The sequence below is a fragment of the Pelodiscus sinensis genome, chromosome 22 (assembly GCF_052426305.1).
Source record: "Pelodiscus sinensis isolate ZL-2025 chromosome 22, ASM5242630v1, whole genome shotgun sequence".
Taxonomy (NCBI): domain Eukaryota; kingdom Metazoa; phylum Chordata; order Testudines; family Trionychidae; genus Pelodiscus; species Pelodiscus sinensis.
The window spans coordinates 3219204-3238404 of record NC_143073.1 but is presented as its reverse complement, the minus strand read 5'-3'; the positions used below and the strand labels follow the sequence as shown (position 1 = coordinate 3238404).

The 19201-nt window shown below is 65.9% G+C and overlaps 1 protein-coding gene across 1 annotated transcript in view; it reads left to right on the top strand.

Moving 5' to 3' along the window:
- Positions 1-2253: 2253 nt before the first annotated feature.
- MUC1 (mucin 1, cell surface associated) overlaps positions 2254-19201 on the top strand; it is a 96029-nt gene continuing 79081 nt past the window's right edge. The window contains exons 1-7 of the mRNA XM_089772706.1: positions 2254-2724; positions 7292-7452; positions 11682-13975; positions 14269-14342; positions 15060-15202; positions 15404-15528; positions 15634-15780. Of these exons, the coding sequence (XP_089628832.1) occupies positions 7404-7452; positions 11682-13975; positions 14269-14342; positions 15060-15202; positions 15404-15528; positions 15634-15780 (2832 nt within the window). The 5' untranslated portion in view covers positions 2254-2724; positions 7292-7403. The remainder of the gene's footprint in view (positions 2725-7291; positions 7453-11681; positions 13976-14268; positions 14343-15059; positions 15203-15403; positions 15529-15633; positions 15781-19201) is intronic.

The window sequence follows — 19201 nt, the reverse complement described above, 5'->3', positions numbered from 1 at the left end:
TAGTGACAGGTGCCTGCAGCACCGCCTGTAGTGACAGGCGCCTGCAGCACCGCCTGTAGTGACAGGCGCCTGATGTTTCCCATGACAAGACTATTTCCAATTGCTTGCCACTTCAGCAAACATAGGCTGTTTGGGTTGAAAGTTTCCTGGTTGAGCATCTGCCTTAGGCTGGATCGTGCTGGGAAGTTTCAGTTAGTTTTTGGAGAACAAGGTTACAGGAAAATACCCCCGTGTTTCCCCATGGTACAAGTTCCTGACAACTGTTCAGCTGTGACGCTCTCATGCCCCCGTGCTGCGGTGCAGGGACTTGGAATTCGGTCTTTGGGGTGGGGAGGTGCTTTTTGCCGTCCCTGGGAACGTCAGCCCGAACCTGCCTATTATAAGCCCCTGACAATAGCAATTTGCATATGTTAATAAAGGCCGGTCAGAGGCTGGTAGCTACAATCTCCAAACCTTCCACCTGCCCTGAGTGCTCCATGCCCCAGCCCCGACAGGGCAGCCCCAGACTGTGCCACTAAGTACCACAGCCGCGGGCAGAGACTGTCTCTCTGGAGGGTGTGGTGCCCTCCCCCCGCACTAGCCCCCCCGTGGAGGAGCGGCGCTGTCAGTTGTGTGACAGAAGCGTCTGCAACCAGGCGATAACAGGCACCTGCAGAGCCTGGCGTGGGGCCCCGGGTTCCTGCCTCAGGCTTGTCCACACCAGAGCTTGGCTGCACTTACAGCGCTCAGGGGTGCGAATGAGCCGCCTGCACGGTGTACGGTGCACCAAAGGGCCGCTGTGTGGCTGCGCTACGTTGTTTTGGGGTGGTTGGTTTTTTGCTTCTCACTTGGGGGCTGGGTCTGAGCATCTTCACCAGAAACAATGAAGGGGTCCGGCAGCACCCTACAGATTAACATGTGACACAGGAACCAGGGGTCACCAAATGAAAGGAATAGGCAGTAGGGTTAAAACCAACACAAGGAGGTATTTCTTCGCACAGCACACAGCCAACCTGTGGAACTCCTTGCCAGAGGATGTTGTAAAGACGAGCACTTGAACAGGGTAGACTCATGAAGGTCAGGTCTATCTATGGCTATTAGCCAGGATGGGCGGGGCTGGTATCCCTAACCTCTGTTTGTCAGAGGCTCTGAATGGGCGACGGGAGGGATCACTTGCTGGTTCTGTTCTGATCAATCCTTCTGGGGCAGACAGGACACCGGGCTAGTCCAGTGGGCCCCAGTGCCCAAACAAACCTGTTAGTCTGTGAGGTGCCACCAGCCCCCTGGACTCAGCCGGCGACCTCTCTGACCAGAGGCACAGCTGTGTCACAGTGTTGCTAGCGTACCCCTAAGAGTGCCCCTCCTGTCAGCAAACTTCCCCCCGCCACAGCAGCCGGTGTGTCCTCAGAGAGAATAACAGCCCACTACTGCTGCCAGTTCCCTCCCTTGGCTCTGTGCTGTCGAGCAGGGGTGAGTGGTGAGGAGAGACTGGAGGGGCCCTCAGACCCACCCCCCAGGAAAAGGCCAGGGCATCCCCCTCTGCCCCGGATCCTGCCCCTCCTCCGCCCCCTCACCTCTTTCCCCAACCAAGGTGGCCTGCGGGACGAGCAGGACTGGGGGGCCAGCGCTGGCAGCAGGGGTCCACCTCTCCCCCTGCACTCATGGGCAGCAGCGGGGAGAGCAGAGGGACGCGGCCCCGGCTGGCTCTGCTCCTCCGGCCGCATCACTCCCCTTCCCGCAGGTGAGTGCGGGGGCGGTCCTGCCCCTCCTAGGCAATGCAGCCTGTGAGTGTGGGGGTGGATCCCCCCCCTGCTGGCCTCCTGCCAGCTGCTGGCCAGTCCCTTGTCCACAGCACGTGGGGGCACATGAGCCAGCATGTCCCCATGTGTCGCCCCTGCGGTGGAGCCAAAGGGTCCAGCCCTGAGGACGATTGGCAGGCGGGTCAGCTCCAGGCTGCAGGCTGGAATTTCAGTGTTTTCTGGGGCCTTGCGAACCATCTCGGAGGCGGCATCGAAACACCCGTGTCAGGCGGCCGGCCGAGCGGCAGAGGCAAACACTAGGAGGTGGCCACCTGCGCTAGGCCGCTTTGGCCCCCCTTGGGCGTACACCCGGCAATCCGCTGGGGAAGAGTTGATCTGATTGCTCCGAGAACATCGTTCGCTTTGAAGCACCCCCCCCCCCCCCCCGCTTGCGGCAGTGTCCGTGTTCACCCGTGCACAGAGCTGGGCGGTTTACCGGGGTTTCTTAGTTTAAATGCTGGCAGCTGGTGCGAAGTCGGGCGTCATTGTTTAATGGCGGCAGGCAGGGAGAGTCAAAGAGTTATCGCTTGCGAGCTGTTAAAGCACAAGAAGACCAACATCCTCTGTGAAAATCTGCAGAGTAAAGCTTCCCCCAGCTGGCCTTTCTGCGCATTCGCTCAGCTGTACCCTGCAGTTAGCAGCGGGGGCCGCGGGGGCCCTTGCTTTGCATGTGTTAGGAGACAGATGTTTGCCGCTGTTTACTGATTTAAAAAGGGCTGGGGGATTCCTTCCAAGCCTAATTAGGAGACCCTCGTGAACGAAACAATCACCAGCTAGATTTTGCACAGCACACAAGCCAGCCGTGGCGCGGGGGGAGGGACCTGTGTGTGTTTCGGTGTCGGTACACGCGAGCAAGCGGCCCTTCCTCCCGGGCGGTTCCTTCTGGTAAGAAGCACAAACACACCCAGGCTGTGCAGGCGTCGGCGCTGACGTGGGTTTGATTTAGGTGAGGCCTGAGGCTGGGTCAGTGGATTTTGGGAAGCCACGCTGAGGGCAAGCGCAGAAGAGTCTCTGCCCCTCCCCCCCCAGAACTGGGACTCACCCAGGGCCCAATCCTGCCGGGCACTGCCCCAGAACCCACTGATCCAGAAGGGCTCAGTGGGCCCAGACCCGGCCAAGCAGCTTGCACTGGCAGGCTGGGGCAGGGGGTCTGCTCCTGGAGGGTTGAGAAATCCAGCTGCATCCCAGCTCACTGCAGGGAGGCAGAAGGAGGCTGAAGTCTCCTCTGTCAGGAGTGTGTGTGTGTGTGTGTGTGTGTGTGTCACTGCAGGGTGTGAGTGTGCAGATGGGCTGGGCCCACCAGAGGGTGCCAGGGGGCTGGCAGTGGCAGTGTTGGGGGCTGGGCCCAGCAGAGGACTCTAGGGGGCTGGCAGTGGCTGTGTTGTGTGCTGGGCCACTGGAGGGTGCCAGGGGGCTGGCAGTGGTTATGTTGGGTCTGGCCTAGCAGAAGGCACCAAGGGACAGGCAGGGGCAGTACTGGGGGCCAGTGGGCTGGCAGTGGCAGTGTTGGCAGCTGGGCCACCAGGGGACTGGCGATGGCAGTGCTGGGGCCTAGGCCACCAGAGGGTGCCACAGGGCTGGCAGGGGCAGTGCTGGGGGCCAGGGGTCTGGCAGTGGTTGTGTTGGGGGCTGGACCACCAGAGGGCGCCAGGGGTCTGGCACTGACTGTGTTGGGAGCTGAGCCACCAGAGGGCGCCAGGGGCTGGCAGTGGCTGCGTTGGGTGCTAGACCACCAGGGGGCGCTAGACCACCAGAGGGTGCCAGGGGCTGGCAGTGGCTGCGTTGGGCGCTAGACCACCAGGGGGCGCTAGACCACCAGAGGGCGCCAGGGGCTGGCAGTGGCTGTGTTGGGCGCTAGACCACCAGAGGGCACCAGGGGCTGGCAGTGGCTGTGTTGGGCGCTAGACCACCAGGGGGCGCTAGACCACCAGAGGGCACCAGGGGCTGGCAGTGGCTGCGTTGGGCGCTAGACCACCAGAGGGCGCCAGGAGGCTGGCAGTGGCTGTGTTGGGCGCTAGACCACCAGAGGGCGCCAGGGGCTGGCAGTGGCTGCGTTGGGCGCTAGACCACCAGGGGGCGCTAGACCACCAGAGGGCGCCAGGGGCTGGCAGTGGCTGTGTTGGGCGCTAGACCACCAGGGGGCGCTAGACCACCAGAGGGCACCAGGGGCTGGCAGTGGCTGTGTTGGGCGCTAGACCACCAGGGGGCGCTAGACCACCAGAGGGCACCAGGGGCTGGCAGTGGCTGCGTTGGGTGCTAGACCACCAGAGGCCGCCAGGGGCTGGCAGTGGCTGCGTTGGGCGCTAGACCACCAGAGGGCGCCAAGGGCTGGCAGTGGCTGCGTTGGGCGCTAGACCACCAGAGGGCACCAGGGGCTGGCAGTGGCTGCGTTGGGTGCTAGACCACCAGAGGCCGCCAGGGGCTGGCAGTGGCTGCGTTGGGCGCTAGACCACCAGAGGGCACCAGGGGCTGGCAGTGGCTGCGTTGGGTGCTAGACCACCAGAGGCCGCCAGGGGCTGGCAGTGGCTGCGTTGGGCGCTAGACCACCAGGGGGCGCTAGACCACCAGAGGGCGCCAGGGGCTGGCAGGGGCAGGGTTGTTCCTGTTCATTCCAGTGGGTGCTCTGGGTGCTGGGGTTACTTCCCCATCCCTGTCACGGTGCCCTAGACTCGCCCCAGCCCTTCGCTGGCTCTTTCCCCGGCTGCGCGGGCCCCAATCCAGCCCTCCGGCTAGAGGCTGCTCCGGCCCCGCTGGTTCTTGCTGCCCTTCTTGGCACTGTGTTCCAGGCTGGGGGCCGGCCAGAGGGCCCTGCCCAGGGATGTGGGGCCTGGGTTCCTTGCCCCAGGATGGTGTTTCCTGGCCTGTTGCCTGGCCCTCCAGCAGGGCCCAGCGCGGGTTTGCTCTCCGGCTGCCCACCCAGTGCTCCAGAGACCTGGGCAGGATGAACCCCTAGGTGCCCAGTTAGGGGCTGGGCCCTGTCCAGGGGCCACTGGCTCAGGCCCAGACCCACCTGCCCTGCAGTGACCCGGCTCAGGCGCATGAGGAGCGGCCAGGTGAGCTGGTGCGAACACAGACAGGCCCGTAGGTAGCAGCGTCGCTTGACCAGGGAGCTGCTGGCAGCCCAGGGCAGGGCCCCAGGGATGTGGGAACGGGAGGGGGCAGGAGGGAAGGAGTTCACTGGATCCCCCCCTTTACAGCATTACACTGGGGGGGGGGGGGCAGATAGACCTAGGCTGGGCTGGGCCCTGTGGTTAGGCTGTGAACCTGCCGCGCCTCTTCCCTGCAGCTGGCCTGGCCTGCTGGCACCCACCTTCCCTTGGCCCCCCAGTCGAGGGGCCGTGGGCACATCCCTGGCTGGGCCAGCGGCCACGTGAAGCCACTGGAGCAGCCCAGCTTGTTACCTGCCCCACCAGGCTCCCCAGAGCTGCCACCTTGCCAGGGGGACTCTTGCCCATCACCCAGCCGGGTTTGCAGGCAGGAGGCCTCCAGTCCTGCTGCTTCCAGGGCGCTGGGCAGCCTCTGCTCTCCCCCACCCAGCCGCGGGCTCATCCTGCACCCGCCAGGAAACAGCATCCCTGGGCGTGCTATCCCAGCCTCCCCGGTGCTCGGCCTGCCTGGGCACTGCCAGAGTTCTGGCTGCCCCAGGCGCTTGTGTCCCCTCGTGCCAGGCTGGCGTGCTCCTGGCCCTGCAGCGGGTCTCACGTGAGCCAGCCCGCGCTCTGCGATGGCCCCCGTGTTTCTTGCCGCTGCGCGGGCGACGGGCAGAACCGAACCTGCAACCCCTGGAGCTCCGTGCACAAGCCTGGAGAGCCGAGCCCTGTTCTCTCCCGGAGCCGCGCGGTGGGACAGGGCCACCCCCAGAGGACGTGTGGGCTCCAGGCCCTCGGCTCCCTGTTGAGACCAGCCCGGCCAAGCTGGGGCCCCGCCTGCCCCCTCCCCTTGGGACGCACGGCTGGCGTTGGCCCTGCCCTGGGCTGGTCTTTGGTCTTTGCTCAGCCCACCCGGGCGCTGTGTGCACCAGCATAGGGCCGGCTGGGGCTGCTGCCCAGAGGCTCCTGAAATGCCCTAGCTCTGCCCCAGTCCCGCCCAGAGACCTCAGACCACTGGGCTGGGTCCATCCGGTGCCTGGGCTGCCCCCTCCCCGCCCACTGCAGCAGCCGATCCGCAGGGTCGCCCCGCCTGGCTCCCACGCCTGGTGCAGCCGGGGGGCCCCCTAGGGTGGCAGCAGGACATGGGGCAGGGGATCCGCTTCTCCCCCCTGTGCCTGCCACATTCCCCTGCCGGCGGCTGGCCCAGGCTGGGGCACCTTCATCTCCGCAGACCCACCCAGGCGTGGTGGCCCCCGCCCTGAAGGGGAAAAGCTGCTTTTTCCTGTTGGGCAATTCCCTCTCGCGCTCCCTCCCTATTAGCAAACAGAGGCTGCTTGCGGCCGTCTCCCCTGGCGGCACCCAAGGGGGCTGGGAGGCCGGGCACTGGGCAGAGGGCAGGTGGGGCTCAGCTCTGAGCTCCCTTGTGCCCAGTCCCGGGCGAGGGGCACCATGGCAGAAGCAGGGAGGGGCTCGGGCACTAGGGCCAGCAGAGGGAGAGCCGTGGCCACCCGAACCCGAGCAGGGGGGGGGTCCTGGGCCCGGCAGAGCGAGGGCGGCTGGCACCTGGCAGCTAGGGGCACCGAATAGCAAGGCTGGGCCATCGGGCCGGCGCTGGGGGGGCGGAAGAGGCGCCTCTAGGAGAAAAAGCCTCGAATCTCAGGCCTGCCCTGGCGTTGGGCCACCTTGCTGGTCCACCGTGGCGGCAGCAAGGCCTAGGGGTTACGCCCACCAGGCAGCGGGGAGGGGCCCAGGCCACGGGCCAAGCAGCACCAAGGCCCCCAGGACATCGGGTGCCTGAGCCAAGGGGCTGCAGGGACCCTCCCTCCTCCCAGGCCTGGTTCCCCTCTGCCCCATCCTGCACCCAGAGGGTCTCTCCCCAGCCTCAGCTCAGGCCCCACTGGGTGGAGAAGGGTGAGGAAGCCCGGGGCTGGAGGAACGTGGGGCCCTGGTTGCCTGTCCCACTGGGACTCAGCCCCGGCCCATGGATCCTGTGCTGGGGACACTGCAGGGGATTGTGCTAGCAGAATTGTCCATGCCCCTCCCCAATCTAGGGCGGTTGGCTGGGGGTCAGAGCCCCAGGGCTAGGGGACTCTAGGGAGCTGGGCCCCAACATTTGGAAGCCCCAGGGCTGGGAGGTATCCTCGGGGGCAGGGCCCAAAGGCTTTGGGGGTTTCCTGGGGGTCAGGGTCCCAGAGCTGTGGAGGTGTCCTGGGGGTCAGGGTCCCAGGGCGTGGGGGGCAGTCCTGGGGGTCAAGGCCCCAGGGCTGTAGAGGTGTCCTGGGCAGTAGGCCCCCAAGGCTGGGGGGCTCTAGGGAGCAGGGCCCCAGGGGCAGCGGCACAGACACTGAGCAAGCCCTTGGGAGTGGCCCAGCCGGAGCCAGGCCCCACCTGCAAGCAGGTGCTGCTATAAATCTGCCTCCGCAGAGCTGCTGCCAGTTCCTGATTCCTGGGCTGCCGAGCGCCCTGCAGGCTAACGTCAGCGAGCGACAGAGCCCGGTGCGGGACACCCGGGCCGACCCCCCACCCCCTCGGCACCATGACGCCCGGAGCCCTGAGCCTGACTCTCCTGCTGCTGCTGGCCACAGGTGAGCCTTGGTCTCCCGTAGCTACTGGGAGGGGTCCGGCGGGCCCGAGTGGCATCTGGAGCTGGATCGGACCCGCCTCGGGGCGCTGGGCCCATCGGGGCTGAGGGATCCCTGGGGTGGGGCCGAGGCTCGGCAGGTCGGCCAGCCCCAGGAGCCAGTTCTGTGCCTCGGCTTTTACCCTCCGATCTGCCCCCGTGGGGGACGATGGGCGAGAGGGGTCTGAGTGTTCCAGATGCTGCAGCCCCCCACAGCGCCATGGGTGGCACCTGGCATCCCGGGGTCCCCTGCGCCCTGCTCTCCCACCCCCACCCCCACCCCCAGTGTTCCTGGGGTCCCCTGCACCCTGCTCTCCCACCCCCACACCCAGTGTTCCTGGGGTCCCCTGCACCCTGCTCTCCCACCCCCGCACCCACTGTTCCTGGGGTCCCCTGCGCCCTGCTCTCCCACCCCCGCACCCAGTGTTCCTGGGGTCCCCTGCGCCCTGCTCTCCCACCCCCGCACCCAGTGTTCCTGGGGTCCCCTGCGCCCTGCTCTCCCACCCCCGCACCCAGTGTTCCTGGGGTCCCCTGCGCCCTGCTCTCCCACCCCCGCACCCAGTGTTCCTGGGGTCCCCTGCACCCTGCTCTCCCACCCCTGCACCCAGTGTTCCTGGGGTCCCCTGTGCCCTGCTCTCCCACCCCCACACCCAGTGTTCCTGGGGTCCCCTGCACCCTGCTCTCCCACCCCCACACCCAGTGTTCCTGGGGTCCCCTGCACCCTGCTCTCCCACCCCCACACCCAGTGTTCCTGGGGTCCCCTGCACCCTGCTCTCCCACCCCCACACCCAGTGTTCCTGGGGTCCCCTGCACCCTGCTCTCCCACCCCCTCACCCAGTGTTCCTGGGGTCCCCTGCACCCTGCTCTCCCACCCCCACACCCAGTGTTCCTGGGGTCCCCTGTGCCCTGCTCTCCCACCCCCTCACCCAGTGTTCCTGGGGTCCCCTGCACCCTGCTCTCCCACCCCCACACCCAGTGTTCCTGGGGTCCCCTGCGCCCTGCTCTCCCACCCCCACACCCAGTGTTCCTGGGGTCCCCTGTGCCCTGCTCTCCCACCCCCACACCCAGTGTTCCTGGGGTCCCCTCCGCCCTGCTCTCCCACCCCTGCACCTAGAATTCCTGGGGTCCCCTCTCTCCTGGGGTGGGTGCATCAGGGGCCCCTTTGGGCTCCCCCGGGGCCTCTCTCTGTCTGCCCAGGAGTGGCGGGTTGGGACCCAGGAGGCGGCTGGCTCCCAGCCATGGGTGCCGCACCCCGGCGCTGGCCCTGCTGTCTCTCGGCTGCGCGGGTCTGGCTGAGCCCAGAGCTAACGGCCCGGGCCCAGTCGGGAGCAGCCAGCCCCGGCTGCTGCGGCAGCGCATGGATCCCTGGCTGTGAGCGCAGGGAGCCCGCGCCCGCCTGCTCTGTCCGGAGTCCGGGACACGCGCCCCAGGCTGGTGCCGGCGGCAGGACGGGCCCGGCTGGGGCTCAGCCCGGGGGCGTCGTGTCCTCCAGGACTGCGGGGCCCGGTTCTCCTGCACGGGATGGGGGGGTGGGGTTGCTGCCGGAGCGGCAGGAAGGCCCCAGCCAGGCCGAGCGCACCCAGCAGGGCCGGGGTCCGAGCCGGAGCCTGGGACACTCCCTGTGTGGGGCGCAGGGTCGAGGGGCTGAGCCCCGGCTTGGAGCGGTTCCAGTAGATGTAGGGTTGCGCTTTGGGTCGACGCCTGGGGGGCACTGGCTGGCGGAAGTGGGGCAGGGAGGGCCCTGGCTAGAGGGGGGGGGGGTGTTCAGAGGCAAAATGGAAGGCTGTTGCAATCCTTTGTGGGCAAGGACGCCATTTATGGGTGGAGGCTGCCGTGTTTGAACCCTCTGGGTTTCATGCTTGTGGCCTGCTTAAAGCTGCCTGCCCTGGCTCCAGAGGCAGCTCTTAACAGTCGCAGAGTCTGAGCTGCTCCCAGCTTTGCCTTTGGGTCAGGGAGTGTGTTCTCAACAGGGCGGCCGAGGGTTAAGAATAACAGACGGCTGGGCATCAGGCATTAGATCAGCGTGATAACATTACCGGGTCCCCCTTAAAAGATGGGGGTGGAGGAAAATAGTAGGAATGAGTGTTGTGCTGCTAGGGTCTGCATTGGAGCACGGTGCTAAACTTCACATGTTCTTGAAAAAGGGGTGAACAGGGACTCATCCAAAGTCTGCAAAGAGTCACAAAGGGAGCTCCCAGACTTGGTTGACTGGCACCACAAGGGCAGATGGAGTTCAGTGTCGAGAAGTGCAACGTAATGCACATGGAAGAATATCACCCTGACTATAGATACAACAGAACTGTTCCCACTCTTGGAATCCTTGTGGGTAGTTCCCTGAAAAGAGCCGTTCAATGTGCAGTCTAAAAACTAAAACCTTAGCAAAACATTGGGAATCGTTAGGAAAGGAATCGCTAATAAGACAAAATAGCACGTTGCCTCTATATAAAGTCGTGGGATGCTTCCAGCTGGACTGCTGCATGCAGATCTGTCACCCCACCTAAAGAAAGATCTCCTGGATTTGGAAAAGGTACAGAGAACGCCAACGGAAAGGATTAGGGGGAAGGAACAGCTTCTGTATGAGGAGAGATTAACAAGACCGGGACCTGGAAAATAAATGTCTAAAGGGTGGGGTCTAGAAAATCATGAACAGTGGAAAAATAGAATAAGGAAATGTTCTTCATTCCTTCGCTAACATAACACCAGAAGCTGAGCCAATTAAATTTATAGGCAGCAAATTTAAAACAATTTTTTTTTCACAATCAGCCTGTGGAACTCCTTGCCAGGGGATGGGCGAAAGGCCCAAACTAACAGGATTCCTCTAAGAACAAAATAAGTTCCAGGAGGATCTGTCTGCCAATGGCTGCCAACCAGGATGGGCAGGGGTAGTGTCCTGGCTTCTGTTTGCCGGAAGCTGGGAATGGACCATTATAATTGCCTCTTCTCTTCATGCCTTCTGAGCACCTGGCATTGGCCACTGCCGGCAGACAGGCCACTGGGCTAGAAGGACTATTGGTCTGACCCAGTCTGGCCGTTCTGATGTTCTTATCTAGGGCTGAAATGTATCTGCCCCCTGCTGTTACCCCTTCCAGAGCCGAGAGCGAGCCCCGGAGTCCCGACGGGGTCTGCCTCGCTCCCCAGAGTGAGTGACAGTGAGACTAGGCAGTAGAAGGGGAAGGCTAACCAGTGGGATGTGGGGTGAGCTCCAGTGCCCCTGCCAGCTCACCGCTAAGTGGTCTGCCAGCAAAGTCGAGTTTTCCCGGGCTTTGGATAGAGATGATATACTGAGCATGCTCAGTAACATAGAAGCCTCTGTCCTCAGTCCGCCCTCCCCTGCTGTCACTCTCCTCCCCCCCCCCCGCATCATGGCATGCACAGGTCCCCCCCCTCCAAGATCTGAAATGGCACCCCTGCTTGTGGGCCGGGCGCTTGGCCAGGCCTCTGTTGTGGGCCCCCAGCAACTGACGCCAGCCAAGGCTCGGAGAAGGAGCCCTGTTAAAATCCACACCAACTGGACAGAACGCACAGAGCACCATGGGGGCAGGCCGGGGGAGCTGTCCAGGGAACCAGGGGGCGTGGGCAGCTCTCCAGGGCTTGCTCTGCGGGACACAGGAGGCAGCTCTGGGTGTGTCCCCAGGGGCTCCCGACACCTGGCTCCTCCCACCAGGTCTGAGCCAGAGGCAGGGTTCAGGGAGGGGGCGGGAACCTCTGGTTTGGCCCCTCCCAAGAGGCCTGATTGGCAGTGGGGTTGAGCTGTGCTGGAGCCGTGGGACGCTTGGCTGGGCCCACGCCTGGCCCCGCTTTGGGGTGGTAGGGCCCTGGCAGTACAACCGGGACCGGGGGCTCGGTGCGTCGGGCCACAGGCGGGTAGGTCACTCCCATCCAACTGGCATGGGGACTGGCAGCCCAGCCCTGGGCCCTGCCCACACAGGCCAGCCCTGTCTGCTGCAGGACCCCCAGGGGCTGGGGTGTTCCCCCTCCTTGTCTGAATCCTGCCGTGCAGACACTGTCCTGTCTGGGGTTCACCGAGGTCTTGACGGGGCTTTGGGAGCCTATAGCCTCACGACGATCTTGTGGTAGTGAGTTCCCCAGGCCACTTACATGCTGTTCCTGACTCACTGGCACTTTCTGCTCCTCGCCTGCACCCCACGATTTGTTCTGTTTGCTCGTGAACTGAATGTACTGATTCTCTCCTAGGCACAGCACAGGGCACCAGCACCAGCAACCCTATCACAACCACTGGGCAGACCAGTGACATGGCAACCACCCCGTCCCCCAGCAACACGACCACCCCGTCCCCCAGCAACACGACCACCCCGTCCCCCAGCAACGCGACCACCCCGTCCCACAGCAACGAGACCACCCCGTCCCCCAGCAACTCAACCACTCCATCCCATAGCAACTCAACCACTCCATCCCATAGCAACACAACCACCCCGTCCCCCAGCAACGAGACCACCCCGTCCCCCAGCAACGAGACCACCCCATCCCCCAGCAACGCAACCACCGCATCCCCCAGCAACGAGACCACCCCGTCCCCCAGCAACACAACCACTCCATCCCATAGCAACACAACCACTCCATCCCATAGCAACACAACCACCCCATCCCCCAGCAACACAACCACTCCATCCCATAGCAACACAACCACTCCATCCCATAGCAACACAACCACCTCATCCCCCAGCAACACAACCACTCCATCCCATAGCAACACAACCACCCTGTCCCCCAGCAACGCAACCACCGCATCCCCCAGCAACGAGACCACCCCGTCCCCAAGCAACGCGACCACCCCATCCCCCAGCAACGAGACCACCCCGTCCCCCAGCAACGCGACCACCCCGTCCCCCAGCAACGCAACCACCCCGTCCCACAGCAACGCGACCACCCCGTCCCACAGCAACGCGACCACCCCGTCCCCCAGCAACGCAACCACCCCGTCCCCCAGCAACACGACCACTCCATCCCATAGCAACGCGACCACCCCGTCCCCCAGCAACGCAACCACCCCATCCCCCAGCAACGCAACCACCCCGTCCCCCAGCAACACGACCACTCCATCCCATAGCAACGCGACCACCCCGTCCCCCAGCAACGCAACCACCCCATCCCCCAGCAACGCGACCACCCCGTCCCCCAGCAACGCAACCACCCCGTCCCCCAGCAACACGACCACTCCATCCCATAGCAACGCGACCACCCCGTCCCCCAGCAACGCAACCACCCCATCCCCCAGCAACGCAACCACCCCATCCCCCAGCAACGTGACCACCGCATTCCCCAGCAACGCGACCACCCCATCCCCTAGCAATGTGACCACTCTGTCCCCCAGTAACGCAACCACCCCATCCCCCAGCAACGCGACCACCCCATCCCCCAGCAACACGACCACCCTATCCCCTAGCAACGTGACCACTCCATCCCATAGCAACGCAACAAACCCATCCCCCAGCAACACGACCACCCCATCCCCTAGCAATGTGACCACTCTGTCCCCCAGTAACGCAACCACCCCATCCCCCAGCAACGCGACCACCCCATCCCCCAGCAACACGACCACCCTATCCCCTAGCAACGTGACCACTCCATCCCATAGCAACGCAACAAACCCATCCCCCAGCAACACGACCACCCCATCCCCTAGCAATGTGACCACTCTGTCCCCCAGTAACGCAACCACCCCATCCCCCAGCAACGCGACCACCCCATCCCCCAGCAACACGACCACCCTATCCCCTAGCAACGTGACCACTCCATCCCATAGCAATGCAACAAACCCATCCCCCAGCAACACAACCACCCCACCCCATAGCAACGTGACCACCCCATACCCCAGCAACGCGACCACCCCGTCCCATAGCAACATGACCACACCATCCCCCAGCAACATGACCACCCCATTCCCCAACAACATGACCACTCCGTCCCCCAACAACATGACCACCCCGTCCCCCAGCAACGCGACCACCCCATCCCATAGCAACGTGACTACCCCGTCCCCCATCAATTCGACCACCCCCTCCCATAGCAACGCAACCACCTTGACCCATAGCAATATGACCACCCCGTCCCCCAGCAACGTGACCACTCTGTCCCCCAGCAACGCGACCACCCCGTTCCCTAGCAACGCGACCACCCCGTTCCCCAGCAACGCAACCACTCCCTCCCAGAACAAAGCGACCACCCCGTCCCCCAGCAACGCGACCACCCCGTCCCCCAGCAATGCAACCACCCCGTCCCAGAACAACGCGACCACCCCGTCCCCCAGCAACACGATCACCCCATCCCCCAGCAACGCGACCACCCCTTCCCAGAACAACGCGACCACCCCGTCCCCCAGCAACGCAACCACCCCGTCCCCCAGTACAACCCCAGGCCAGATCCATTTTTATCTGTCATTCCGCATTGTGAACAAGATCTACAACGACTCCCTTGGGAACCCCAGTTCCAGTTACTACCAGGAGCTGAAACTCACAATCACAGCCCTGGTAAGTACAGAGCCCTGCCTGCCCGGGGCCACATGGGCGCTTGCTGGCACAGACCCCATGGAGCAGGGAGGGGGGCTGCCCCCCAGGTCTGAGCCCTGGGCACCAGGCCCCTCAGCCTCAGAGCCTCCTTCCTGGAGCAGCAAACGGGGAGTCCCGCAGTGCAGGCTGGGGAGCCCCCCGGGAGCCTGCCCCCCAGGAAGAGCACAGCAAGGGTGGCTGGCAGGGGCCGGGGCAGGTCCCCCCAGGCGGCTGGGGGCCGGCAGTGACCTTGCTCCCTTCTCTGTCCGTGACAGTACCTGCAGGTCTATGGCTGCGCAGACTGTCCCAACGGGCAGAACTACCGGGGATTCACCGATCTGCAGTTCAGGTACAGCGAGCGCCATGGGGCTGCCCCCACGTGGGGAAGGGAGAGGGCAGCCTGCTAGGCTGGGGTGGGGCAAAGGGGGGGAGAGGCTAAATCTGGGAACAGGCGAGCCGAGGTGGGGGGACATGTTTGGGCAGCTCAGAGCTTTGGCTGCCTGAGGCTGTGCTGGGCAGGTATGGAGGGTGCCCATGGGGCAGGGGCAGGTGGGTGCATGAGTGTGGTTGGGGGTTTGTGGGGCAGCTGGTGCAGGCCTGGTGCAAGTTGTGAGGAGGGTAGGGGAGGGGCAGAGGGACGGAGAGCTGAGGCAGGGCCCATTGCATGGCGGGGGAGGGCGAGGGAGGGGCAGGGGGACGGGGTGCTGGTGCAGGGCCCGGTGCATGGCGGGGGAGGGGCAGGGCGACGGGGTGCTGGTGCAGGGCCCGGTGCACGGCGGGGGAGGGGCAGGGGGACGGGGTGCTGGTGCAGGGCCCGGTGCACGGCGGGGGAGGGGTGGGGGACGGGGTGCTGGTGCAGGGCCCGGTGCTCGGCAGGGGAGGGGCAAGGGGACGGGGTGCTGGTGCAGGGCCCGGTGCACGGCGGGGGAGGGGTGGGGGACGGGGTGCTGGTGCAGGGCCCGGTGCTCGGCAGGGGAGGGGCAGGGTGACAGGGTGCTGGTGCAGGGCCCGGTGCACGGCGGGGGAGGACGGGGGTCAGCCCCAGTTTACTGTCCCTTCTCTGCAGCCAAGGCTCGGTGGTGACGAGCTCCGTCCTGCTCTACCAAACCAGCAGCACCAGCATGAGCCCCGCGGAGGTTAAGCAGCAGCTGGAGCAAAGCCTGGGCAACGGGAACAGCATCCAGGGGCTGGAGCTGGACAGGATCCAGGGTGAGCAGCCGCGGCCGGGCCCGGCACAGGGGGCTCAGCCCAAGGCTGCGGGGGGCTGGGGGTCAAGGCCCTTGGGCCGAGCGCTGTGGAGCCTGGCTTGCCCCGGGGGCTCCGGCAGCTCCCAGCACTGGCCCTCTGCTGGCTCCTGCACCCTCCCCTCCAGGTCCTCCCCAGCCCTGACTGCTCCTTCTTGGGTTTCAGCCACTTCTGGCAGCTCTCCGGAGGCCACCTCCGCGCCACCCCCCCTGGTACCCGGCTGGGGCATCGCCCTGCTGGTCCTGGTCTGCGTCGCGCTGGTGATAAGCATCATCACCCTCATCCTGCTGGTGAGTGTCCCCCTGCCCATCCCTGCGGCCTCAGGCCCCCTCCTGCCTCTCTCTCCTTCTCCCGGCCCCCCGCCGGCCCTCACCAGCCGCCTCTCGCCCTTCCAGGCCATCTGCTCGTGCCGCAGGAGGAGCCGCGGGAAGCTGGACCTGTTCAGCTCAACGTCCTCGTACCAGCCCATGAGCGAGTACCCCACCCACTACACCCACGGGCGCTTCAGTGCCCCCGGCCCGAAGCAGAACCCCTACAGCCACGTAAGTGCTGGGGCCTGGGCCAGCCCTGGGGTGCCCCTCGCCCGGCGTGTGCCCCACGGCCGCCTGGCTGCGCCCCAGAGACAACAGCTCCACTGCAGGGGCGATGCAATGGGGTGCTCCTGGAGGAGATGGAGGTTCTGGGGGTGATGCCGTGGGGCACGGGCCTGGCCCGGGGGTGCACGTCCCAGGCTGGCCGAAGGGCTGTTCTCACCAGCCAGGTGGCTGCAGCCCATGTCCCTGTAGCAGCCTCTGACCTTGACCCCTCTGGCTGAGTTAATCACTGACAGGCCCATGCGAAACCCGCAGCTAAACAAACAGCTGTGAGTGGGTCAGGCCCGCAGCTCTGCCCACCCCGCCCCCACGGCTCTGCCCCTCCCTGCCCGGGGCAGCCCCATCCCAGCGCACCCTAGGGCCAGGGCTCAGCCAGCCCCACAGGGATCCGTCTGCCCCGGCTTGGCAGGGCTGTTTGGGGGAGGAACAAGCGTGAGGTGCAGCTGGGGGGAGCAATCCCTGGCCAGCCCCAGGCCCTGCTGGTCCTGCGGCTCGGCCGGCTGGCGCTGGGCCCTAACTCGCAGCAAGTCACCCCGGCCGGTCCCCGGCCTCAGTGACCTGGGAGCTGAGCCTGAAGCCCGCCCTGGGCCTGCTGGCCTGGGACAGCCGCACCTGGGATCTGACTCCTGCTGCGGGTGGGGCGGGGGAGAGTCACCGGCCCTGCCCCCCACCCTCAGCCAGAGAGCACAGGGCAAACAGGAGAGGCAAGGCAGCGGGCATAGACTGGTCAGCACAGGCACCAGGAGCAGCCAGGACAGCCCATTGGGGGGGGGGGGGGGGCTCAGAGCCAGGGCCCTGCCCCTCCCCCACACCCCAAACCAGCTGAGACTAACCCTTCCCCAGCCCCCCAGCCAGGCCTTTGTCCTGCTTCCTTGGCAAAAGGTGTCACCTGGTCACCCCCCACCCGGGCCCAGGTCACAAAGGGCATTGGCCAGTGTGCGCCCGGGGGAGGCCGTCATGGAAATTCCCGCCCCCATGTAGGTATTGGGGCAGGGCCCAGGGAAACTGAGGCACACGGGGGGGGGTTAGGGAGGTTACTACAGGGCAGGAGACCTCACTGCAACATAGCAAGGGGATCAACTCCCCCGAGGGGAGGAACCCCCGGCCTTGCTCCAGGAGATTCTGGAGGGGGGGGGGGTCAGAGGGTGGCACTGGGGGGAGTTGGAGTGGGGGCTCAGATGTGTGGGGCGATGCAATGGGGTGCTCCTAGAGGAGATGGAGGTTCTGGGGGTGATGCCGTGGAGCATGGGCCTGGCACGGGGGTGCACGTCCCAAGCTGGCTGAAGGGCTGTTGCACTGGGGGGGTTAGAGTGGGGGGGTCAGATGGTTGCACTGGGGGGGTTGGAGTGGGGGGTCAGAGGGTGACACTATGGAGGGTTGGAGGGGGGGTCAGAGGGTGACACTGTGGAGGGTTGGAGTGGGGGGGGTCAGAGGGTGACACTGCGGGGGGTTGGAGTGGGGAGTCAGGATGTGCTGGGGGGTTGGAGTGGGGGGGTCAGAGGGTGGCACTAGGGGGGTTGGAGTGGGGGGGTCAGAGGGTGGCACTGGGGGGTTGGAGTGGGGGGTCAGAGGGTGGCACTGGGGGGGTTGGAGTGGGGGGTCATGAGGTGCTGGGGGGTGGAGGGGAGGGTCAGAGGGTGGCTCTGGGGGAGTTGTAGTGGGGGGGTCAGAGGGTGGCACTGGGGGGGTTGGAGTGGGGGGTCAGGAGGTGCTGGGGGGTGGAGTGGGGGGGTCAGAGGGTGGCACTGGGGGGGTTGGAGTGGGGGGGTCAGAGGGTGGCACTGGGGAGATTGGGGGGTCAGGAGGTGCTGGGGGTGGAGTGGGGGAGTCAGAGGGTGGCACTGGGGGGGTTGTAGTGGGGGGGTCAGAGGGTGGCACTGGGGGGGTTGGAGTGGGGGGTCAGAGGGTGGCACTGGGGGGGCTGGAGTGGGGGGTCAGGAGGTGCTGGGGGTGGAGTGGGGAGGTCAGAGGGTGGCACTGGAGGGGTTGGAGTGGGGGGTCAGGAGGTGCTGGGGGTGGAGTGGGGGGGTCAGAGGGTGGCACTGGAGGGGTTGGAGTGGGGGGGTCAGAGGGTGGCACTGGGGGGTTGTAGTGGGGGGGTCAGAGGGTGGCACTGGGGGGGTTGGAGTGGGGGGTCAGGAGGTGCTGGGGGTGGAGTGGGGGGGTCAGAGGGTGGCACTGGGGGGGCTGGAGTGGGGGGTCAGGAGGTGCTGGGGGGTGGAGTGGGGGGTCAGAGGGTGGCACTGGAGGGGTTGGAGTGGGGGGGTCAGAGGGTGGCACTGGGGGGGTTGGAGTGGGGGGTCAGGAGGTGCTGGGGGTGGAGTGGGGGGGTCAGAGGGTGGCACTGGGGGGGCTGGAGTGGGGGGTCAGGAGGTGCTGGGGGGTGGGGTGGGGATCCTGGCAGTGGTTCACTCTGCTGCTCCCAGACCCAGGCCCCAGGCCCGGCGCGGGGCCAGGCGACCGCGGGGAGGGGCGGCCTGTGGGGCCGGTGCAGGGGGAGGCTCTGCTCCGCGTGGGCCCCAAGAACCCTTGCGAGGGGACGGGAGCCCGTGGGCGCTAACGGGAGGGGCCCGGGCTGGTGCAGGGTGCGGCTTGGGGGCGTTACCGCGCGCGGGGACCCTGCCGCCGAGGCTCCCATGGGGCTGGGCCGGACGCTGTGTGACCGGCGTCCCTGCGGCGGGCGGGCGGGCGGGCGGGGCGCTGGGCTGCAGCCAGACGCTCTGCTCTTCGCAGCAGCCACTGGGGCTGTTCAAACGGGCTGAGCAAATATTTACCTCCCGGGCCGGCTATCGCCCTGAGCCAACAGTGAAGTCATGGGAAGCTGGGCGGGGTGGGGGGGCACAGCCACGTTCTGGCACCTTAGGGGGCTGGTGCTGCTGGGGGCCCCTCCTGCCTGGGTGCACCCCTCTGCCCCGGGCCCGCTGCCAGGGCGGGGCGGGGCGGGCGCGTGACATGGGCCGTATTTACAGTAGACACTGGGCTGTTTGTGGTGCTCTTGGCAGGGCGCCAGCGCGTGCTCCAGCGGCGCCAGGTGCTCTGAACATTAACCCAGGAAGCAGCCTGAGTCCTGGGGCGCTGCAGTGGGGTCACCTTCCCCGAGCCGGGGGGCAGGAGCTGGGGCAGCCCCGGGTCTCCCCCTGCTGGCAGGGCTGGTATCTAATGCACTGGGGGGGGGGTTCCCAGTCAGTCCCGCCCCAACCCCACAGCCCGTTTCCATGCCGACAGGGGTACCGGTGGTTGCCTGGCTGAGGCGTCCTGGTTGCCAGGTAACGGGGTTGGCCTGGCGGGGCTCTAACCCCGTCCCCTCTGTGTCCCCCAGATCGCCACCGGCAACGGCAAGGATGCCTACTACGCCAACCCGGCCACCTCG